The following is a 24,572-nucleotide window of genomic DNA, read 5'->3' on the forward strand; positions in this document are numbered from 1 at the left end:
GCACAAAATGAAATAATTATTATTGTAGTTTTAAATGTATAAACTAATTTTTGAAATAACTAGGTGTATTGAGAGGAACAGTAATCATAACCGTAACTGAAGAACCTTTTTTAATCCTCACCAACATAAAAAGGAATAACAGTACAGCACATTTAGGTTCCGTGCCAATGAATAATATTAATCAGGTAGGCAGTCTGATAACAGCAGTAGTCACAGATAAGAATTGAAATGAAGTGTGTTTGTGCAGGCATTATGCAGTGTGTACTGTATTTTATGCAAGAGATTCTCAAACATCAAGAGGGTTACAAACCCCAATATCCTTAACTCTAAAGATTTCATTTTCAAGCTGCCAGACTCCATTGACAAAAATGCTCTATGCTTCATGGGTTAGTTCAAGTTATTGTGCATCACAGAAATATTGCGTTGGATCTGATCTAATCTCTTAAAGCACGAAAGTCACACAATAAGACAAAGAAACTCACTGATGGAGGCAGTGGTAGACGAGCAGCTCCTGTGATCTCCAAGGTAAAATTACTGTTTTTGTGAATGGAGTCTGGTGGTTTTGGAGAGAGTGATAGAACAAATGTTCCTGGTTAAACAAAAAGGATCTTGCAGGTCTGTATCTGTAATGTTGTCAGAGACTAACAATTAGATCCTGTTGATGGCAAAAACCAGCACTTAGTGGTAGCACATTGCAGCCTGTTGAAGCAGCCTTTTAATCAATCTATCAACTTCTCTGTAAGTTTTATGTGCAATACAAAAACTAAATGGCATTTTGCACAAAACCCCAGCAAGTAAAACATTTAGTGCAATATTTATAAAGTACATTCAGTGCAATAGGTAGTGCAGAATAAAATGCCATCATTAAAAGCAATCCACATACTGAGGTAAAAAGTCACTGTTTACATGCTGTCTGTCAGCAGTCTGATTGCTGTGGGGAAGAAGCTACCGGACCAATTCCAAAACTTTGTGTGCCTGCTAGTCATTTCAAACCCAAAGTATGTAAAAGTAGGGCCCAGGTTTACTGCTGCAGCGGACAGCTGCTCCCTTATGTTACATCATATGATGCGTTGTTGGAAAAAAAGAGCGTTTTTAGGAGCTTTGAGGAAAGCGTCCACTTCCTCGTCAGAATTTCTGCCCATATGACCAACATATTAAATCCTGCATTACCCGTCAAAATTGTCCTTTTCAGACAAGGTTAGGTATAAATTGTCCAAAAACATTAACCCTTTATGGTTACTTTTTAACATTGTTTAGTCTTTGATTTAGCAAAGTCTCTCAACTACTGACCAACTGTCATGAAAGTTACTGAGAGGAAGATTTTCACTGATGTGACTAGTTCTTATTTTTTGACTAATTAAATCCCTCCTCATGTCCTTTCTTCTTGCCTGAAGCTCTGATCGAGTGTGAAGAGCCGAACAACCGCCTGGACAAGTTCATAGGAACGATGCTGTGGCAGAGGGAGCGCTACCCTCTGGACCTGGATAACATGCTGCTACGAGGCTGCAAGATTAGGAACACGGAGGAGTGTCATGGGCTGGTCATCTTCGCAGGTATGAAGCCTCGACTGCATGATATTGCTGCAGAGCTCAGAAATCGTCCGTCCGTCTCCCAGTAGAACTATGGAGTTCCCTTCCAGGATACCATCCAGAGACTCCAAGAAAGCCACATATTCTGTACTGCTGTTTGGTGTATACGCACACACACAACAGCCTTCCCCACAGCAACCCGTAGTCTCATGGAGGCAGCCATCTTGCTCCCCGGGGACTCGTCAATATCCCCACACGCCCGGGGACTAGTGAAAAGTTTATTTCATTACTGATGGTGCATATTGAAGACATGGATAAATGACATTACCTTTGGAGGGCTCATGCATACATTTCCTGTAATAGTTGGTCTTTGTATTACAGATGGATTAGAAGTCATCTGATGCAAGGAAATCCACATTTGAGCTAAATCCATTGGTCGACTACAAATGTTTTGAAGACCAACAGAAAATGAATTAGTTTTGGTAATTCATCAGTTATTTAGATAATTCTTTAAGCAAAAATGCCAAAAAAAGCTTCTCCAGCATGAGGATGTGCTGCACCTTATTTGTCTCCCATGATAAACCAAACATCTCTGGGTCGTGGGCTGTTAGTTGGACAAAAGAAGACATTTGAAGATGTGCCTCAGCATTTGTCATTATCTTCCGACATTTATAGACTGAACAGTTTGTCAACTAAGAAAATTAAAATAGTTGCAGCGCAAGTCAACATGAACTTCTCAACGGTACCAAATTAATGATGTCTAATGACAGACGGCAATAGCTAGCATTCACCATTTTGATGTCACTGCAGGATCTGACACCAAAATCATGAGGAACGGTGGGAAGACGAGATTCAAGAGAACCAAAATTGATGAACTGATGAACTATATGGTTTACACCGTAAGTTTGAGTCAGGCTATTTTTTTTTTTTTTTTTTTAAATGACAAGTTACATGAAAAAACAGCTTATATCTTTGGGTCTTTTATTGTGTAACTGTTTCTGTAGATCTTCGTGCTGCTCGCCCTGGTGTCGGCAGGTCTGGCCATCGGTCACACCTTCTGGTATGAGGAGATTGGCTCTAATGCCTGGTATCTGTACGATGGCAAAAACCAGGATGCGTCCCACAGAGGCTTCCTCAGCTTCTGGGGATACATCATCGTCCTCAACACCATGGTGCCCATTTCACTATATGTCAGGTCAGTAAAACAGCACCCTCATATTTGGGTCTCTCACATATTTAGCCTTTTTGTGAAAAAGTGGATGGGTTTTTGCTACATTCTAAATTTAAAAGAATCACAAAACAACTTGTCATGAAGCCTGTTTGTCTTCTTTGTGTTCAGTGTGGAGGTGATTCGTCTGGGCCAGAGTAAGTTCATCAACTGGGACCTGCAGATGTATTTCTCAGAGAAGGACACACCAGCCAAGGTACGTTACAGCTGCTTTTAGAATTCTATTTAGCTTCCTGACTTTATTCTGAATGTAAAACACCTGACTCTGAGAATTTCTTACTTTTCAACTGTGTGGACTGTTGATGAAATGGCATCATCAGTGGAGTGGTTCTTCCTGTAGGCGTACTGATGGAGGTCCACCCCAAAGAATCCCTATTTAACAGTGTTTCAGTCTTTAGACTTCCATCATTATTCACTATACCATGACCGAAACTAAGTACACATGACCACATCTGGAACTCTTTGGTTCCTTCTCAGTCAGGAGCTGTAAACGAGACATCTTCATGTGCAGTTGAAGTTGTTTCTCAGGAAAATACAACCAGACAACAAGTGCAAGAACAGGAAGTGAATAATCTTCCTGAACTGTAGATGTGATGCAGATGATTTGTTTTATTTCACTTTTTTAAATATATAGTGAGACAAAAACATTATTGCAGATTTATTTTTACGTTTTTACAGATGCTAAGTGTTATATTTTAGTAGTTTAACTAGTCTGCAGTTTGAGTTTTACTTCACAATGAAAAGGCTATAATCAGTGTTTTAGAATACTAAGAAAATATAATGCTACATGCTAAAAATAGAAAGTGCTATATGTACTTTAACTGCATTCAGGCAAGTAAGAACACCGTAAGTCATTATTATAGATGTTCATATTCATGTATTCTTTATTGCACATCTTAATCTTAATTCAAAGCACAATTTTTCTAGAGCTTTTTTGTTTTAAAGATTTTATTAAGGGCGGTTAGAACAGTTGCTGACTGTTACAACTAAAATACATATCCCATGATTAATAATGAAATCCAAATAAGAAATGGCGCTTTTAACTGTACCTGATGGTCTTCATCAGCAGTTTTTCTATATATTCAGCTGCTTGCAATTATGTGCCCAAAGGTCAGTATTGTGGTGATGTAATGACAACTGAGCATTCTGTTCAGAGATTAAAAACTGTAGGATGCAGTTTGATTAGCAGTAATATCTTTTCCCGCTGCATCATTTTGCACTTTTGGTTAAATATTTTCTGGCCCCTGTTCAGGCTCGAACCACCACCCTGAATGAGCAGCTCGGTCAGATCGAGTACATCTTCTCAGACAAGACAGGAACTCTGACACAGAACATCATGCAATTCAAGAAGTGCACCATCGCTGGACGCAGCTACGGTACAGATCTGATTTATTTCACTCAAAACTTCAATAAAACAAAGTACTGTTTGACATTTCAGTAGGTTTAACGTTTTAAAGGGATAGTTCAACCCAAAATCAAAAACTGAGACTCTATCGTGGCAGTATTAGTGCCTTATTCAGAGGTGTTCTTTACCTATGGCCTTGATGGGTGGATTCACCTTCCCAGGTTAGTTAAATAACCTGAGGAAGAAGAATGGTGCTTGTGGCGGTGAAGAGGGGAAAAAAAGGAGTGACACCTGCTGCGTTTTGCATCAAAAACATCAGCAGTGCACTTGAATATGCAGGATTTAAACCTGAAACCCATGTTGTACACAAACAAGCAGTTTCTGCAGCAACTGAGGGGCTTGTGTCTTTTCTCTGTCTGTACATGTTGACAGCATTGTGTTATCAGAGACAAAAAAAATTTGCCTTAATGAGCCCTTTGGGGAAACTGCAGCAGGAAGAAATTCTGTTTAGATAAGAGCAGAACAAATAATATGTACAAAGTTTGCAAATGGCCTCACTACTGTGACAGAGTTCCAAAGTACTTTACAAAGGAAAGAAACAAATGCAGACTCAAAGAAACCGATGCTCCTCCTTTGCCACTGTCTGTGTGTGCTCTTTTAGCGGTTAGTAGTTTAGTTTTTACAGTTGGGACTTGCTTTATTGCCATTGTGCAGCTTTGTCACTCAAAGATTCTGCTCTCCTTTCCACAGGTGAACCGACCACTGCTCAGGGAGTGGTGCTGGACAGAGGACAGGTAAAATATCAAATATCGTCACTTTACAAGATGCTTTGAGCTCCAAAAGGAGATGATTCACATGTAAAACACATAATTTATTGGATATTTCATTTGCAGAAGAAAAATGACGCATTATATTTAATTCTAAACCGAAAGAAAGTGACACCTACTCTGAATCATTAAGTTAATGTTGTTCAACAGATAAAGTATCAGCCTTTTTGTATCCAACATAGAGAGAGTTATTAAGGATCAGCAAAGCATGCTGACTCAAAGAAGTAATATGTACAATAGATTTTAAATGTTTAAGAAATATCAAAGTTGATAAATACTATAATTCTCTAACCCATGTGATGTATAGAAATAGAGCTTCTCACTTGATTTTGATCAGTGAACTACTTAACTCGCCTGAATGATTACATCACTTCTGCTGTAGTTCTCTAAACCATTTGTTTTCCTCCTCCTCTGTCCAGCCGGTGGACTGGAGCTGGAACAGGCTCGCTGACAGAAAGTTCCAGTTCATGGATCATTCCCTGGTTAACTGCGTACGATCTGGGAAGGATAAAGAAGCTTCAGAGTTCTTCAAACTGCTCTCCCTCTGCCACACTGTCATGGTGGACAACAAAGACGGTAATCCTACGATCACAGAAACCTGAGTGGAGCTAATGTGTGGTCTGTACCACGGCTGACTGATAGGCTGCTGCACCTGTCAATCAGTTCAAGCTGAATTAAGTAATATTTTTGACATTATCATTGACTCGCATAACTGTGCACAAAAGGGTGCGTTACTATAAAAGTAAAGTAAGTGCAGGCATTGCATTGAGCATGACATCCATTTATGGATTCATATCTTCCTTGTAGGTGAACTGGCGTACCAGGCGGCATCTCCCGATGAGGGCGCCCTGGTGACGGCAGCCAGGAACTTTGGCTACGTGTTTCTGTCTCGTACACAGGACACCATCACCATCAGGGAGATGGAGCAGGAGAATACCTATGAAATGTTGGCGCTGCTTGACTTCAACTCTGACCGGAAGCGCATGTCTATCATACGTACGAGTGCACACACAAACAATATTTATAATGGCAGGTTTTCAGTAGCTAGCATGTAACTGCTTCTATCATTTCTATGTTTCTTAACTAAATGTTAACATATTTACAAAGGAACTGCAGTCACTGCACACAAAAACATTCAATAAAATAAGTTAGTCATAAAGGAAATACTAAAAACAGTTAATTGCCCACAGGACTTGCATTGCCTCTCTAGTTAAAGCCTGATAAATGTTCTTACTCTGAGCCATACAGCTCCAGTGTTGTTCAAAAACTATTAAGCACATCAATACTGCAGTTTATTTTGACTTGATCCCACATACAGCTGTACACTTGAGACCTGTTGTATTATACTGGTTAGATTTATTTCGTAAGAGCCAGTGGTCCACCTTGACTTTAGAGCTTTAACCATAAAGTTTAGGACCGGTCTTGACTTGGCACTTGACTGAAGAATTAATAGGCGAGGCTTAAGAGTTACTTGTGACTCTGCCCCACCTCTGATCCCCTGGCTTTCTGTCTCTCATCTCTTAGTGAAGTTTCCTGATGGTCGTATTCGTCTCTACTGTAAAGGAGCTGACACTGTCATCTACGAGCGACTCTCCCCGAACTCTCGGCACAAAGAAAGTACAGAAACAGCTCTGGAAGTGAGTTCACATAGCTTTATTGTTTCACTGCTGCATACTGTGTGTGTTGGCACAGCAGGCATACGTAGAAACGATGACGTGCAAGTATGAGGCATGCATATTTTTTTCTCTTGGTTCTGTGGAAGGAAACACTGCATGTGTTTTGTGCTTCAGGTCTTTGCCAACGCCACCTTGCGGACGCTGTGCTTGTCTTACAAAGACATCAGCGCAGCCGAGTGGGAAGCCTGGTCCAGGAAACACAAAGAAGCCCAGGTAACCATGGTCAACAGAGAAGATGCCCTTGACCGTGTCTACGAGCAGATCGAAAACGACCTGATGGTGAGTGGAAAACAACTCCACTTTAGTGTGACAAATGAAACAAGGAAGAACTTGCATGCATAACAAAACATTGGCTGTCAGTGGGAAACTGTGGCGTTGCAGCATGGACATGCTCAGGATTTATTAGGAAAACAGGAAGGGTTAGAGGCACACAAGTCAAATCTGGAATTGAGAAGATCAGTAGAAATCATACAACAGAATAGTGTCTAAGCTGTTGAAGTTGTTTACTAAACCATAGAATTGTTTAAACAGTGTAAGTTGGGAAGCCAGCAGCTCTTTGTTTTTTCGCTTTAATGTTCTGTCCTCAACACCAGAGAAACAAGTGAAATGCTCTATAAAAAATCCAATTAAAGAACAGTTTGAAGCCCTTTACTGGGCATTTTTTGATGAACATCTGCAAAAGTTAAACACAGCAGCTTACATATGGCTGACGATCCCTGTGTCCCTCTGTCCAGCTAATCGGGGCAACAGCCATCGAGGACAAATTGCAGGACGGAGTGCCAGAGACCATCGCCAAACTGGCCAAGGCTGACATCAAGATCTGGGTCCTGACTGGAGATAAGAAAGGTAAAGATGATCTCAGACTACAGAGGAGGCATACTGTTGTTTGACCTGTAACAATGTCGCAACAAGGCAAATAAGAAGCACTTAAGTAAAGCACTAAAGAACTAAAGGTTGGAAATACGATTTCAAAGTCTCCCTCTTGGGTGGCATTTAATCATCAGAATCATCTGATCCAAACATTTTAAGAACTAGAATTGCTAATTAAAGACCTCTGCCATGTTTTCTCTGTTCTGAACGTGCGTTATCTTTTTCCCTCAGAAACGGCAGAGAACATCGGGTTTTCATGTTCACTTCTGACAGACGACATGCACATACACTACGGAGAAGACATCAAGTAAGCGATTAAAATGTCACCGCCTAATATATAATAATGTAATGTAATATAATATAATATAACATGCACTGATCCCTACACCTCAGTTGAAGTTAATTTCCTGTCATGCTGTCTGTCCCTCCTTGGATCAATAAAGTTTTGTTTGGTCTTATATGGAAGTATTGTGTTAAAATGGAAATAAAATCTGAACCTTTCCTTAAATTAATCGGCGCTGTACACTCAGGACTTCTGCTGCTAATGTAAGCTAATGCTAGCTAGTTTGGGCTAGATATTGTAATGTAACTGAAACATGAGTCACTTTTCTTTTGTTAGATTTTTGCCTGTCACAGAAACATTTGAACGGTTTTATCACAAGAACTAAACATTTACTGTACAACACTAGAAGACAGCTTTGTTTCCTGCTCTTGTATGGAATCATAAAGCATATTTTTATTCATCACTGGTCAAATCGACCTGACTCTCCTTCCTTAATTTGCACACAAGTTCAACCTTTCCTATGTCTCACCTCAACATCTTGGCTACAACTGCACGGGCGGATCTAAGCCTGTCCCATTGTGTAACGTTCTGTCTGTCACCGTGTCTCCAGTGAGAAGCTGAGGCTCCGTCAGGCCAACAGGAGAAACCAGCCTCCGGTTCTCCGTGGAGGCAAAAAGAAACCTGCTGACCCTTTCTTCCCCGAGCCTGGCAAAAACGCCCTCATCATCACCGGAGGATGGCTGGTGAGTTCCAAAATTAACACTGTTGTGAAATGATGAAGAATTTCTGGTATTTAGAAACGCAGCCATGTGAAACAACCAGGCGACATTGTGGATTGTGCTCATTTATTCTGTTCTTACTCTGTTTATCTCAGAATGAAATTCTGTATGAAAAGAAGAAGAAACGCCGCCGTTTGCAACTTCGTCGTCTGGGAAAGCGTCCGCCTCCCAGCAACACTCAGGACGGACAGCCGATGGATGACTGGGAGAAGGAGATGAGACAGGTACAACTAAATAGGTGAGACAATTGCATCTCATGATGGTTCACATGATAACAGACATGGTGGAATATTGCTACAGATTGACTTTGTGGACATGGCCTGCGAGTGCGAGGCCGTCATCTGCTGTCGCGTCACACCCAAACAGAAGGCCAATGTGGTGAGTCTGGTGAAGAAGTACAAGAAAGCTGTGACGTTGTCCATCGGAGACGGAGCCAATGACGTCAACATGATCAAGAGTAAGGACATGAGTGAACTGCTCGTGTTAAAGGACACATTTTCTGCTGCACGTCCCACGGTCCAGTGAAACTGCTCTAATCTCTTTGCCTGTCCTCCGGCCCTCCAGCTGCAGACATTGGCGTTGGTATCAGTGGTCAGGAGGGGATGCAGGCTGTCATGTCCAGCGACTACGCCTTCGCTCAGTTCTGTTATCTGCAGCGCCTCCTGCTGGTGCACGGACGCTGGTCCTACATCCGAATGTGCAAGTTCCTGCGCTTCTTCTTCTTCAAGAACTTCGCCTTCACGCTAGTCCACTTCTGGTACTCCTTCTTCAGTGGATACTCCTCACAGGTTCGTAGCATGGAAACCGGTTGTCCTGGTCAAAGTCATGTGATCTGAGGCTCAATTCAGTCCAAATATGTATTTTTCTTTTTTTTTTTTTTTTTAACATGTAACTTGAATGAGTTTAATGAATGTGATCAGTATGGGAATATTAAAATTGGATTATGTCTACTTGAAATTGCGGCCTCTAGGTGGAGGTAGAGGAAAAATCATGGGGTCATTAAATCAGTATGATTAATCCTTGAGGACTTTGCATAACCACAGTTTGACTTGTCAATCTGGGCATCAATAGTGTACAAATAGTTTGGCCAAATAATAATTTAAAATCCACTTTCTGAAAGTATGCTGTTATGGAGGTGGCTCAGTGAAGACCAATAAGATTAACCCCGAAATCCAACCAGAGACGTCTGCGTCGCGTTCTGGCAGTGGCCTCGTTTTGCTCTGTCCTCAGCGTGGAGCGTTTGGCGTGGCTGATAAGTTGACTTGCTCAGATTTTGTTGATTTGGTCCTTTTCCTGTGATTTTCATTCTTCTACCGTGTCCAAACAAGCTATAGTCAGTCAACCAGCAGCTAAAGTCAAAGTGGGAGTATTTTTCCACATCCAAGACAAACCTTCCGGACGTCCAAAATAGAAGAGGTGCATATCTTTAGCCCAGTTGAGCACCAAGCCGCTGCTGAGATGCACCGCGGCGCTCCTGGTGGGATTTAAAGCATAGACTAGCGTGGGGGCGATCAGCTCTGGCAGCCACTGTGCTGACAGAAAGTGAGCAGACACCGGTGGTGGGAATTAGCCTTAAGATCAGTCAAAAATGAACTTTCCTGCTCAAATCCTAAAAAAGGCCTCCATTAAGGCAGTAAATAGTTTTACTGATTTATTTTAAACTAAAACAAAATAAACCACCACTACTAATATCAAAAAATCTAAAGCTGACACGATAAAAATCACTGATTTTCACACTGAGACAGATACACCTCTGAGATCGATTATCCGTTGGATCCTGACCAGTCAGAACTTGCTCTTGACCAGTCTCAAGATAATCACTGATCAGGGACTGACACATAACAGACACTGAATATTGGTTTCCCTGTATGCAGGTCGCCTATGAAGACTGGTTCATCACTCTCTACAATCTCTGCTACAGCAGCCTGCCTGTCCTGCTAGTTGGACTTCTTGACCAGGTAAACACGGGCTTTGCAGTTGGCACAGAAACGTAATATAAAGACTGATCCTGATTCATCCTCTTCCTCTTCCTCCTCCTCCACCCACTGCAGGATGTAAATGACAAACTGAGCCTGAAATTCCCCAAACTCTACCTGCTCGGCCAGCAGGGGGCGTTGTTTAACTACAAGAACTTCTTCATCAGCTTGTTCCACGGCATCTTTGCATCGCTCATCATCTTCTTCATCCCCTATGGAGCCTTCCTGCAGACCATGGGGCAGGACGGAGAGGCCCCCTCCGACTACCAGTCCTTTGCTGTTGTAACCGCCTCATCACTCGTTTTTACAGTCAACCTGCAGGTTAGTCACACGTTCCTGTTAACTTTTTGGGGATGGGGCTTATTTTCAATAAAGCTGAATGCTTCTTTCTTCATGAATGGAAGTATATTAGCTTTGAGTAACTAAATATGAATATATGGGTTCATACAGTTGCAATCAGAAATATTCAACCCCCCAAAGATTTTAAGGATTTATCAATTAAACTTTTTTTCAAAGAGCAAGGTTCTGCTGTGGATGACTTCTTTGAGTTGAGTGATGCATAAAATCAACACAGAAAATGCATGATGTAGTATTTCTGTGTAACAGTATATTTTGTTAAGATAGAAAGATTTAACAATATTATGTGGGGGTTGAATAATTGTGACATGGATGACAGTTTTTATGACCTAAAGTGGAGTTGAAACATAATTAAGCCTTTGGGAACTCTATAATAATCCCTCATTTGCCTCAGCTGTGATGCATATATAAACCCCACCCATGAAGGTATCCAAGGTGAGTTGCAATCATGGGAAAGACAAAGGAGCTTCCACAAAAGCTAAGAGATTATTTCATCACACCTGAAGGGCCTTGGGTATAAGATTTCCAAAAAATGTAACATTCCAAGAGACACCATTGGGAGCATTATAAGTTTAAAACTTATGGCCGTGGAAGAAAGCCCAAAATTTCATCAAGGGCCCTTAGCAACTTAGTCAGGACAACTAAGAAAACCCCCCGTGTGACTGCAAGACCCCTACAGGATGACGTGGTGAAGGCTGGTACTAGTGCTTCAGTGGCAACTGTAAGACGTGCACTGAATAAACAAGGACTTCATGGCAGGACTCCAAGACGCACTCCACTCTTGACCACAAGGAACATCAACATATGGACCAGCGGTATGTCTGGCATGTGAAAGGCCAGGCTTATGACCAGAAGAATACCATCCCCACAGTCAAGCATGGAGGTGGGTCATTGATGATGTGGGGCTGTTTTTCTGCGGCAGGAACTAGCAATCCAGGAACTGGATTCCCAGAAATACCAGGCCATTTTAAAGAGGAACGTGATGCCTTCTGTTGACAAATTAAATCTTGGTGATTGGACTTTCCAGCAAGACATTGATCCCAAGCACACCTCCAAGTCAACCAAAGCTTGGTTGAGAAAAAGATCCTGGAACATCCTGCAGTGGCCTTCTCATTCACCAGGTTTAAATCCGATTGGAAATCTTTGGTGGGATTTAAAGAAGGCAGTTGCACACAGAAGCCATCAAACATCACCGAGCTAGAGGCTTTTGCAGGTGAAGAATGGGCAAAGATTCCGATTGAGAGTTGTAAGAAGCTTGTCAGCACTTACCAAAAATGTTTGTAGAGCATCCTTTAGCTTTTATAACTTCTAACTAAGTACTGAAGCTGGGGGCTGAATAATACTGCACATTCAAAGTTAAGCCAACTTCTGTTGTCAAAAGAGCTCAAATATGTATCAGTAAATACTTTTTGTTTAATGAGGTTTTTTTTTTTTTCATTGTCATTATCTTTCATCCACATCACTATAATGACTTTTGAGGTGAGGGGTTGAATATTTCTGATTGTAACTGTATAATTCTCAGGTTTGTTCTAAATTCATATTTGAAGCACTGAATCAGAAATCCAGAATACATGTCATTGTGGAGTAATGCCAACCCTGAAGCTACCTGAGAAGGAAACTTTTACATGAATGACCTGCTGACCTTTGTTATCTCCTCCACCTCTTGTTTGTCAGATCTCTCTGGATACGTCCTACTGGACCTTCGTCAACTGCTTTGCGGTTCTAGGCAGCATAGCAGTCTACTTTGGCATCATGTTTGACATCCACAGTGCTGGAATTCACGTCATCTTCCCCTCAGTGTTCACCTTTACTGGTCAGTCAGCCACCCATGCACCACAGTGTGACATTTGTCCTTGTAGTCTTTATTCCAAACCTTTATCAGCTGGACTTGCTTCAAAAGCTGCAGAGAAGAACAAAGCTGTACTTTTTTTTTTTTTTTTTTCTCACTGTACATTTTTTCCTTGAAAACATCAGTGTTCCCATACACAAACACCTCTCCAAAACTAAAAACACAGCAGCACACAAGTGTGAGGAATGAATGTTGCTTATTATAAGCCAACTGCATTATTTTCAGAGGATACAGGTTAGCTGTTATGTTTGGAAAAAGCCTCATTCAGGACTGTTTTAGAAAAATGCAAATGTATGCATTTTTCTGTCAGCTACTGTTATGTGAATATTGGGAGTAAGTTGTTCAGGACAAGCAGGACTGCAACAACACAACATAATTAAAAGGGTTGAAAGAGAATTTCAAAATATGGCATTGGTTTGTTTCATGTAGTAATTTAACATAGGTTGCAGTCCCCGCACTGCACCACACAGATGTTTGCGTCTGCTGCCATTTTTTGTCGCTTCATGTATTTTATGATCATGATTTGCCAGGTTTGTTTCCATCGGCCTTTTGATAGACTTTGCTCTCACCGATGCACCAACTTTTTCACCTCAGCCAAGCATAAAAACGTTCTCTTGTGATAGATCTCTGCTCTTATGACGTGTAGGTGCAGCTTCGAACGCTCTGCGTCAGCCCTACCTGTGGTTAACCATCATCCTCACAGTGGCAATCAGCCTGCTGCCTGTCATCTGCATCCAGTTCCTCCATAAAACCATCTGGCCCTCTGTAGGAGACAAGGTGAGACCTCTGGTAGTCAAGCTACCAATGTGTTACTGGGCCTGCCTGAATAATCTCCTATATGGGAAACAATGTCCAGAAATTGTAGCTGTGGCTTTTTAAAATGTGAATTACTGTATTTTTATATTCTTTACACAAGGGATCGGAACAATAATGACCATAATAACTTAATGTGTGTCTAATTTTTTACTTTTGGTTACGGTGTGAATATTAGCCTAACACTGTTATTGTCTAACAAATTCACATTCATCTTAAGGAAAGTTTGAGAAAACATTGCATTGAGAACGTTATCTTTTGTAACCCCTATGAGTGTAGGCTAGCCCTTTAAGAGCTGTCGCTATTGGATTTATCCCCTCGCACATGCGCAGTCCTGAAGATTTCTCTCGTGCCCATGTGCCATGCACGGGCCTCAAACAGGACCACATGTGTGGTGTATATAATACCTGCGTGACCTGATATCTCCTCCCAAATAAGCCAGGTTTTTCTTCAGCTGACGTAGATGGAGCCAGTGGGGCTCACAGCTTAAAGGGCTACACCTATATTCATAGAATCTGGGGTTACAAAAGGCAACCAACGTTCTATTTCATATAGGCTTTGGCCTTTAAGTCGCATTGGAATGAGGGCGGATGTGGTCAATGCCCAGTCAATAAGCACTGACACACACCAGATCACCATGGTCTCGCCGTTTGGATGGGCAGGGTGAGAAAGACACATACTCCGTTCCTGCAACGTATCTGCTGCTGTGAGAGGGCAGGGACGATAGTTATGCACTGTAACTAAAAGACAGAGAGCAGAGCAGGGAAGGGAGGGCAGAATAACTCACTCAGCTGAGCTGAGGTGGTGACCTCCTATGGCGCTATGAGGGGAACCGAGGGGAAAGCATGAAGAGGAACAGATCTACCTCTGCTCTCCCGAACCTGCGCCGTAATGCTTTAATAAGAGTGGGATTCAGTCTCCACTTGTTCTGGGAGCGACCTCCGTGTGACATTAGATCCGCGGCTCGGTTCTGTTCGCCTGGGATTTAGACCACTCTGATGGAGCGCAGATTCATATGGGACCACAGCAGAAGGTCCCTGGCTATTTCCAGCAGCCGAGCTGAACGAACACCGCCCTGCTGATTTATGTAGGCCGCGGCTGTTTTGTTGTCTGCTCTCACCACAACGTGATTGTCTCGCAACAGCGGGGCAAAGTGTTTAAGCACTTTCAGCACGGTGAGAAGCTCCAGGCAGTTTATGTAGAGAGACAGAGGCTCAGGCCACTTTCCTCCCACTGCATGAGACTGACCTGTTCCTCCCCATCCGAAGAGAGAGGCATCGGTGTACACCGACGTGTGTGTGACGTCACTCTCCTGAGGGGAACCCCCACCGACAGAACGGGGGTTTTACAATAACTCCAATCTTACATTTTATAAAAGTATCAGAATTGAATCAACCAAGTTCGAAATGAAATAGCCGTGAACTGTAATAGGCTAACATAGAACTAACCCTGTACCACCTCCTTTCCCATAAGGTGAACAAATGACACTGCAATGTTTCTCTAATGTTACCTGTTTATTTCCCATCTTCCCCTAGGTCCAGAGGAACAGGAAGAAGCACGAGATGGAGATGGAAGAAGAGGAGAGGAAGAAAAAGCCGACAACCTTCCAGCGTGGCCGGCGCTCTCGCCGCTCCGCCTATGCCTTCTCTCACTCCCGCGGCTACGCTGACCTCATCGCTTCTGGGCGGAGCATTCGGCGTCGCCCTCCTGCCCGTGGCGGACCCCAGGACAGCATCAGGGAGGTTCCCCAGAGAGAGGCCGAAAACATCTGATGGGGCTGAGCTGTAGCCAGAGGGGCTGTTTGGGAAAGTGCCTGGTTTATCTTCATTGCTATCTGTGGAGTAGCTGCTGGAATAGTCAACACTGGATGCTCTGCACAGAATCAACAACTTGGCTGGAGTTTTAGGCCACCTTCTCCATTGTCGTATTGAAAGGTGGTGAAAGAAAAGAAGTGCTCCTAAAGTCACTCAACTTTTAGAAATCAAGTTTATCAAGCTTTTACCATCAGTGTGTTAATGATTAGCAGAAAGTTAATTGACACACTACTGAATCTGTTTTTGCTCCAGTCTGATTCTTACTTCACTGTCTCCAGCTCTTCCTCTGTGCACAGACTCTTTATCAAATGCAAATGGCAAGAAAAGCTCACAGAATAGATGACCGCCGTTACCGGGGTTTTAGGTCATGAAGCCACTCTGCGACTGACAATGTTGTTTGACTCAGGATTTTTAAAATAAAAGCCTTATTTTTAGTGTCCCTGCTCACCACTTCTGTGGCTGGTTATGGAGCCATACCTTGTTTAATATGATACTTTTTTGACATTCACAGTTTTAACCCAATGTTTGCAGTGCACTTAGTATGCATATGATTTATTAATGTGAAAGAATATATATTCCAGTCTCTTTGTCTTTTAGCTACATGAAATCAGACCACAGCATCTTCTAGTTTTTATTTAATTTCCGTTCATTGAAATGCAAAAATATTTTCTTCACATTAAAACAATGGGCTAAAACTAAAATGTCAAAGTATCCTCTTTTGATATTTTATTCTGAATAGTGGTGAGATGCTACTATGCCAGGCTATGCAAGGTGGTCAGATGTTATAAAGTCTCTTAATTTAAAAGGAAATTGTTAATAGTACTCTTTTCTCCTCTGCTGTAACAAGTGTCTCAAGTGTCCTTATAGATGGGTGCTCCCTATCTTTTAATGGTGAAAGAATGAACAATGAGGTCTCGTCTTCATTTGACTATGCCTTAGTAGTTTGTTCTTGTCTTTCTTTTTTTTTTTTACCTATCAAGTTAAATCAAATGTTCCTTCAGTGGTTAAAATAATACTACTAATAATAATATTGAGGATTTTCTCGCTGTGTGTGTGTGTGTGTGTTTGTCTGTCAATTGTTGTTTACAATGAACCCAAAGATTTTTGTGCTTTTCTAATTCTATAATCAGATTTAGGATCTGCAATACAATGCTAAGCCAAAACTGACACATTCCTGTTATGACTGTTACTGTATACCCTTCAGGCTAGTGTTACTGTATGCAGATGATGCATTTTTATTACTGAATGAATGGAGGCAGTAGGACTGCTGTTGATTGTACCAGCAACTGTTTGGTCTGTCATATGATGGTATTTTTATCATTTGGTTGTTAATAAAAGCCAAGGGCGCATTTAGCAATCTGAAACAAGAGTTAATTTTTTGTGGTGAGTCATGCCTCTCTCTTGAATGTGGTAATTCTAATTATTATTAAAGATATTCCTTTAACAGTCCAATGACTATATAAAGAAAATTTAAAAAGTACCTGGGTTTCAGTAGTTCCCCAAATTTTCCACAGGCATTTTTCATTTAACAAAATGAGCCAAACATCCCATGTGCCCAAGGACACCTCAACATGCTGACTTAGAGGAACTAGGGATTGAACCCCTGATCTCCCAACTGATGGACAACACACTTTACCTGAGCCACAGCTCAGAAAAGATGTTGCTGCTAAATTGGGTTTAAAAAAAGGTCTTAGAACACAACACCCCACATGTAAGTCATCATTGTAAATGTCACCCCCAGCAAGATGATGTCCTTTTCTGAAATAAATTTGTTTCACTAAATCCTGGCATCTGTTTATTTAATGATGCTGTAGTCACAGACTCCCAGTACTAATACCCAAACATGACAGAAAAATTCCATCCATCCATGGACATCAAAACAAACTCTTTAAGAGAGAGACCCAACGATTCAGGAATTCAAATTTAAGGATTCAAGAATCCCCACATGAGCAAGGTGAAACCTCAAACAGAACCAGGCTCAGAGGGGGGGGGGGGGGGCTTTCTGTCAGGATCCGTGTTGGGTGGAGGTTGGACAGAGAGAGAGAGAGGACCAGGATCCAGGACATGACGAAGTTTGACCTTAGCAGGAGGCCTCTGTTCCTGGAGGAGGGGCAGTCAGACCTGTGCAAGAGGCGGGGGACGAAACCAGGCAGCATTTGGTCCAGGGTAAGGGGAATCCTGCCCGCGCAAGGCGGAATCGGGACGTGGGCTCCTTTACGCGACAGGAGGTCAGTTTGTCTCTTGAGGTCCTCAGCCTGCTGTGCCTGTTTTTTAACCAGCTCCTGGAGCCTTCTAATCTGCTTCTGGTTCTCCTGCCTGTGGCAATCCTGGGTCCTGGCAGACTTCTGTAAAGTCATGCAGTACACAGAAGCAAACATACATGCAAATGAAATGACTGCAGGAAGTATTAGACACCATATTTATTTATTTATTTTTGGGACAAACTATTTCATTCATTGTTTGCTATTGTCATGAGAATTTCAACCAAAATAATAAAAAGTCCCTTTAAAATAAGTTGCCCTCCCTTCTTTTAAATGCCTCTCTTTTGAGAATGAAGGACTCTTTTCAGATTGATTTTGTGTGTCTCCATTGAAGCAGGTGATACCTCCACCTCCCTGCTAGCACAGATCAACACACTGTCCAAGAAAGGGGCTCCTACCATGCAGTGTTAGGGCCCAGTCATACTGGCCGTTATGACATGAACATGACATGTCTCAACTGTCGTATCTTCTCTGATGATGATGATATGCAGTTGATGAAAGGAAACTTCCGCTGACAAGTTCAAAGAGAGAGTTCAAAGCGGAGGATGCTATCTCATCAGCTGTGTGGCGCCATCTAGTTTTAATGCCCTGAAGCGGGGGCCATAGTCTGTGGGGGAGTTCATACAAACAGCTTTTAACTAGCTAAACGGCTTGCTGAGCTATTGTACAACTGTCATCACACTTTGATTAAAAATCTCTCATTGGTGAGCGGAAATATGTGAAATACGTTTTTCCAGCTGAGCCCCAACCATTACAGAGAGGGCATGAAGAAAACAAAACATACAGAAATCTCTCATGTGCAATAACCACATGTAGGACCCCATCACTGACTGAGGAACTCTGTTTTTTAGGACAGAATTACAGAATTCTAAAAAAATGAGATAAAACCATTGAAGCTACAGAAGCAGTGTGAACAGTTTGACAGTTCACAGTTTGAGGTCACTGCTAATCACGCTCCTACGACAGTGGGTAGTACCTCAAGATGGAGGACATACTGTAAAGCCACACCCTGAACTAGCTAAACTAGGTCCTTATGAGGAGACAGGGTGACATGTTATCATGAATATAACATTCCAGGCTGACGGTTGAACAATGTGAAATATCTTGCTGAGCAACTCTTGTGTTCTTGTTGTTGTGATTGTGAAACAGCTGTCAGATGAAACAGACTGTTGATCACATATTGACTTAAAAACCAGCTGTTGACGACTCTGAACAGACTGAGTCATATGGTGGTTCCAGGGGGTCTTTCTACGGGGAGTTCTCATGTTCTCCCCGTGCTTGCATGGGTTCTCTCTGGGTGCTCCAGCTTCTTCTCACAGTCCAAAGACATGCAGGTTCACTGGTGACTGTGACTATGAGTGTGAATGGTTGTTTGTCTGCATGTGTTGTCCTTGTGACTGTCTGATGACCAGTCCAGGCTGGACCCCACCTCTTGCCAAGTGCCACAACCCTGAAGCCCCTGTGCGGTATAGACAATGGATGGATGGATCTGGTCTAGGTTAGACATGCTACCACCGGCCAGACTTATTTGATATTTTATAAACTCTCAATATCTTATTTTTAGAATTTCAGTTTCTTCCTCTGTCTCTTCTTTCTTCCTTCTTCTTTCTTACTGTTTCTTTTGGCTTCTTACTTCCTCAAATGGAGGATAGATGGATCCTTTCCTGCAAACCCAAACTAAAAGAAATCTTTCTTATAAAGTGCCGTAAGGAATCTGGCAGGTGTCATGGAAAAAAAACCCCAACATATATCTGTATTATCTATTTATCAGTATCTGCATTATTACGTTATATATTATTATATAATATTATTACATACTATATTATAATATAATATAGGGATAATATATCCCTGCCAGATCAGCATTAATGATGGTGAAGTCAAGTCACTGAAATCGATCGTGAATTCACATAAATGTTAACTGATCAGCATCATAATTCAGTGCATCATTGACCATCACTGAATTATGATGCTGATGTTTGACTTGAGAAGTGGAGAGCTCAAAACGGAGAACACTTCCTCATCAGTTGTGTGGCACCATCTGGTTTTTCACAAGGCTGCTGTGCAGTGAGGCTGCAGTCAGTCGTCACATAGAAGTTAATACACTAACTAGCACAGTGAGCTACTCTTGTGGGCTAGTGACAGTGCATAGCTGTAGCATGTCAGACAATAGATTACCAACCACAGTAGCTCACCAACTAGCCCTTCAAGTACTGACCCTTCAAATGAATGTTATTGTACTGCTCTCTGGTCTTACCAGGCTCTTAGAGATAGGGTTAACAAGACCATGACAAAATACATAGAGACACAACATTAAGAGGGGAGCATGGAGTATATCTTTTCACTTTATTGTTGCTTTGAACCCTTTGAACAATGCTGATTTAAGTCACACCACACCAAAGTTACACCTCAGTACCATTTCCCGTGGATGTATTAAAGAGTCTTTGACCACATGTAGTGCTATGGAACAGTGTTTCCACAGATGGGTCCCAGTTTGTGTTGTACACCCACCGAAGGACAAACATGCACATGCATGAGCAAATGTGACATCTTACACACTCTTGCTATTATATTACACCTGTGTCTCTGACAGAGCAGCTGGCTGTTGAGTTGTATTTTGGGTAATGGGGGCACAATGTTTGGACAAAGAAGAAGAATGCATGAAATAAATAGGGGATATATCTGATTCTGCTGCATTGATTTTAATACTTTTTTTTAAAACAAAGTCCTCTGTGACTGCGACAACGTTATAGGAATGCAACGCTATGTTGGTGGAGTACTCGGCACATATAGCCAAGCTAACATATAAAGCACTGCAATGGCTTTTTTTTACATTTTGGGAAAATTTCTTCAGAATTTGGAATTTTTTTGATGAGTTCTATGACTTGCTTAGTATCCTTGGACTTGTTGCTAAATAGATGATAACGGCCGCCGCATGATTTGACAAGGTTCTTGAGGGGAGCACGTACGTCAATATACTGCTCCAGATTTCCTTCCAGGTCCTCTCCGTGGGTCAGCAGGACGATTGTGCTGTCCCTGATCTTCACGCCGAGCTTCATCTCCAACTTTTCTAATATTCCTTCCTCCTCATCCACGAACCGGCCCAGTTGTAGCACAAGTAACATCACACATTTCCTTTGCTGACAGTATCTCTTACACTCCTCAACGTGTGCCTGGGTGTTTTTAAGTTGCTCATGAAAGAAGTCCGGAGTGTCGACCACTCTCACCTGAATCCCGAATCCTTTCTTTATCATCTTGACCTCACACTGGGTGGTGACCGGCATGGAGCTTGGCTCAGTTTTAAAAGGTTGTACTGGATCCAGATGTGAGTTTCCAGCAGCCAGGATGGTGTTTGCAGATGCACTCTTTCCAGTCCCAGTTAGGCCCAGCAGAACGATGTTAAATATGCTGTCATCAGGCACTCCACAGGCACTGTTCCCTGGAAGATAAAGTAAGTACAGTACTTTGATGGCAGCACAGATAATCTTATAGTCTTAGATATCTTTGCATTGTTTTGCCTCTGAATTGTGTTTTATTAGCAAGAGGATACTGCAAAACAGATACGTGCATTTAGTGTGTCACAGTTACTCATTTATTATAGTTTGATGCATGTGTTATATTACATCTCTGGTAGCATACCAATGTGATATTCAAGCTCTGCTTTGGCAGGTGCAGCGAAGGTGGATGGAGCCAGGGGGGCAGCGTCTGTGAAGATGCAACATACATTATGCCACTGGACGTGCCCCTGATGCAAACGGGATCCTGATTACACGCTAAACCACCCAAACACTAATGAAAAGAGTCAGTGACAGAGACCACTGACAACGATGGACCACATTTCACCAATTAAAAATAGCTTAGTATTCTTTCCAGCTGATGTCTCAAACCAGGCTAGTATTTTCAAACCATGTAATGCATTAAAGACCAGATTACCCGTTCAGCATGATGACATTTTTACCTTACCTGCTCTCTCATGGTGACACAGAGGAGGGACGCTGCATCTGAAATGGAGACAACAATTTCTGTAAAACACACACAAGATGGTGGCTATGGAGAGAAGTCCCATCCTGCTCCGGGGCTAGTTTATGGTCATATTTCTCAGAGTACATTTTTGAAATTGGCCTTTCTGGAAAGCAGCTATATTTCCAGCTGGTTTAATTTTGTTGGGCAATAAAGTGGAAGCGGTTAATGTGCATTGCCACATCTTTTCACCACTGGCAACTATTGTGCTACTAATGCAAAGTTTTGCCCCTGTGATGTTTTTTGCCTCGGGGTTAGTTCCTTTGTCCTTATTCTGTTGACCATGGCAGTAATGTTTGAGTTCTCCACGCTTGTCTTTCCTTGGCCTTGGTGCGTTAGGATCATTTAGCCATTTTGTTAAATTCTCTCAAAGACTGCACTGGACAGATATGATGCATATTGGTGGAGTCAATGACTAAAATAAAATAAAAACAGGAATGCTAAAAGACAAGCGGAGATCAAAAAGGTTATATTTCATTGATCATTTCTTTTTTGTATTTACTTTTATATTTCAAATTTTTGGTTTAATCATTGCTCTTTGATGACAGTACTGAAACAACAACTAGCTCTAAAGTAGGGTGGGATTTCTCCAGTCTATACATACGTATATGGTTAGAACTGTTATGGAGTAGTGAAGTTTCTACCTCTTCTCTAAGGCTGTCCTTCTTCTTCTTACAACATTTTGACTGTAGTTATTGTATTCATACTGGAACGACTGATGGCCACGACACCACCTCTTACATCCGCTGACCAGATCTTCAGTGGCGATTGCCAACTTGATGTTGAACTTTTCCTTCAGATGAATGAGGGAATGGGAGCTTTCGATGTCTGGTGACATGACGACCAAGTGTGCTGTGACTTCTTCTCCAAAGGCATCCTGAAGTTTAGTGATTTGAGCCACGACTTGTTCCTCCTGGGTGTTTTCTGAATCTATCGCCAGTATGAGCAGATCAGGGCCAGGGTGAGACACCGCCATGATGTCAATAATGTCCTGATCAGGGTGCTGAGATTCTTCATCAAAGAAATCAGGAGTATTGATGATTTTGAATGAGCTGCTCTCTTCCCAGACAAGCTCGTTTTCCATTGTGACAAAAACATTATTCCTGAAGATCTTATTTCCAGTGATGTTCTTTAAAGCTCTCTTTCCAAACAGGAGCACGGTTAACTTTCCAGGATAGGCTGCAGCAAGCAAACAAACAAACAAGCAAACAGTTATATGTTTTAATGCACAGTCTGGACATTCTGATTTAGTTTTGGAGTTGGTACATGGTTTTAGTGGAAAATCCAGGGGTTATTGAACCTGCCACTTAACTGCCTCCAGCATCCTTGACTCCTGATTCTCTGCTGTACAGGTGTCAAGCTAGTCTCGGTCTAAGTCAAGCTAACAGCTAATTGTCCCGTCTCCAAGCAAAAGAAAACCTTCATGTTTTCAAGTATTTCAAATACATATTGATTTTTTAAAACATTAAGAGAAAGATTTGTCTTAATTTCTAAAATCTTTGTTTCATTAAAGAGATGCTAATGGTCGGCTACCTTGTTGAGCTGTTCCCCTCTAGTGGTGCTTTGGAGTAAATGTTTTGATGAGTGAGACTTTCAAAAAAAAAAGAAAAAAGAAAAAAGAAATGGAAATACATTTAAGGTATTTGTTAGACTTAAAGGATACATACAGTGGACCTAATTTTTTTTTCTCTCTTAAATGTGTATGTAACAAACTATCTATGAATTATGGGGACTGCTGAATCCACATATTGTGTGTGAAAGTAAAAAAGTGCGGTTTTAAATGAATCAAAATAGCATGCATTAGATATTCACAGAGATGTTGCTCCTCATATTATAATTTTACCATTGTTATTTCTGTTTTCTCCATCAAGGCGACCTGTCGCCTCCTCTGTTGCTCTTCCTGATGTTTCTCTCTTTTTCCCCCTCAAAAAGAGATCATTTAACTTTTGCGGAACACAGCCCACTGTGGACACAAGTTACAATTATGGGATGAGGGCAAATGTTAGAACATTACTGTAACAGTAGAGAAAAGTCAATGACTGACTCGGTAATCAGTTAAAAAGTAGTATCTAGCTAAACTTTCCCAACATTAGCTATGATATGCTACTGGTCACACCAGAATACTGAACTGACTGAAGGTGCGTATTCTTACATATGAAAACAGCTTTTCATTTGTAAGAGGAGGGTTTTTCTTATTTCGAGCACCTAAGGATGGAGGGTATTTTATGTTGTACATACTGTGAAGCCCTTTGAGGCAACTTCTTTTTTTTTATTTGTGACTTTGGGTGTATGAATAAAGTAGACTTTACCTCTTAATTTGTCCACATGCACAAGTTAAGATCAAATCTGTGCATACAAACGTTACATAAAGGAGGCCCACTGCGATTTGTTGAGAAAGCTCAATGTAAATAGAGCTGTGTATGACTGAGAGGGCTTCTCCAAGGCTCCACCCTTTTTAACCCCTTGAAGGTCCTCAGAAATAATCACGTTAAAGATCCTTACACACATAAATGTGTATGCATAAAAACAAGCCATAACAATGTTAAAAAATCTTTCTTTTTTTTTTCTTTTTTTTAAATAGTTTTTTAGACCAGCATCAGCCCTAATCATACATATCAAATTTTAATTCGTTTTTTAAAAAATTAACCCTTAAATTGCCATGTTTTTGTCATGATGCGCATCATTTTATGGTCTAAAATACACAAAAAATACATGAAAAAAATTGAGAACTCTGAAAAATTCACCATCTTGCAAAATTATAAGCAATATGCATGAAAAACTGATAAAATATGCTAAAAATAAAAATCATAACACACTAGAAAGTGCTGAAGACCCTCAAAGGGTTAATGTATCTGAATCCAGTCATAACTAAGATGGGGTGTCTATTAAACCAGGCTCTACACTCCCCATTTAGAAGAAGAAGAAGAAGAAGAAAAAGAAGAAGA

General features: G+C 41.5%; 2 protein-coding genes across 2 annotated transcripts in view; one reads left to right on the forward strand and one right to left on the reverse strand.

Moving 5' to 3' along the window:
• atp8b1 (ATPase phospholipid transporting 8B1) overlaps nt 1-16,699 on the forward strand; it is a 32,292-nt gene extending 15,593 nt beyond the window's left edge. Inside the window, exons 10-30 of the mRNA XM_070850025.1 lie at nt 1,395-1,553; nt 2,340-2,428; nt 2,534-2,724; nt 2,869-2,953; nt 4,010-4,133; nt 4,853-4,896; nt 5,349-5,505; nt 5,737-5,925; nt 6,454-6,566; nt 6,720-6,884; nt 7,340-7,451; nt 7,707-7,782; nt 8,369-8,501; nt 8,633-8,761; nt 8,838-8,994; nt 9,102-9,325; nt 10,412-10,495; nt 10,589-10,834; nt 12,545-12,683; nt 13,366-13,496; nt 15,068-16,699. Of these exons, the coding sequence (XP_070706126.1) occupies nt 1,395-1,553; nt 2,340-2,428; nt 2,534-2,724; nt 2,869-2,953; nt 4,010-4,133; nt 4,853-4,896; nt 5,349-5,505; nt 5,737-5,925; nt 6,454-6,566; nt 6,720-6,884; nt 7,340-7,451; nt 7,707-7,782; nt 8,369-8,501; nt 8,633-8,761; nt 8,838-8,994; nt 9,102-9,325; nt 10,412-10,495; nt 10,589-10,834; nt 12,545-12,683; nt 13,366-13,496; nt 15,068-15,304 (2,984 nt within the window). The 3' untranslated portion in view covers nt 15,305-16,699. The remainder of the gene's footprint in view (nt 1-1,394; nt 1,554-2,339; nt 2,429-2,533; nt 2,725-2,868; nt 2,954-4,009; nt 4,134-4,852; nt 4,897-5,348; nt 5,506-5,736; nt 5,926-6,453; nt 6,567-6,719; nt 6,885-7,339; nt 7,452-7,706; nt 7,783-8,368; nt 8,502-8,632; nt 8,762-8,837; nt 8,995-9,101; nt 9,326-10,411; nt 10,496-10,588; nt 10,835-12,544; nt 12,684-13,365; nt 13,497-15,067) is intronic.
• Nucleotides 16,700-17,426: 727 nt separating this feature from the next.
• Nucleotides 17,427-22,711, reverse strand: LOC139219220 (uncharacterized). The gene is made up of 6 exons (XM_070851026.1): nt 22,272-22,711; nt 21,571-21,608; nt 21,247-21,312; nt 20,493-21,046; nt 17,565-17,691; nt 17,427-17,467 (listed from the first exon to the last, which is right to left on the reverse strand). The coding sequence occupies exons 1-6, from the start codon at nt 22,709-22,711 to the stop codon at nt 17,427-17,429; spliced, it is 1,266 nt and encodes a 421-aa protein (XP_070707127.1).
• Between the last annotated feature and the right edge of the window lie 1,861 nt (nt 22,712-24,572).

The sequence above is a fragment of the Pempheris klunzingeri genome, chromosome 19 (genome assembly GCF_042242105.1).
Source record: "Pempheris klunzingeri isolate RE-2024b chromosome 19, fPemKlu1.hap1, whole genome shotgun sequence".
Taxonomy (NCBI): Eukaryota; Metazoa; Chordata; class Actinopteri; order Acropomatiformes; family Pempheridae; genus Pempheris; species Pempheris klunzingeri.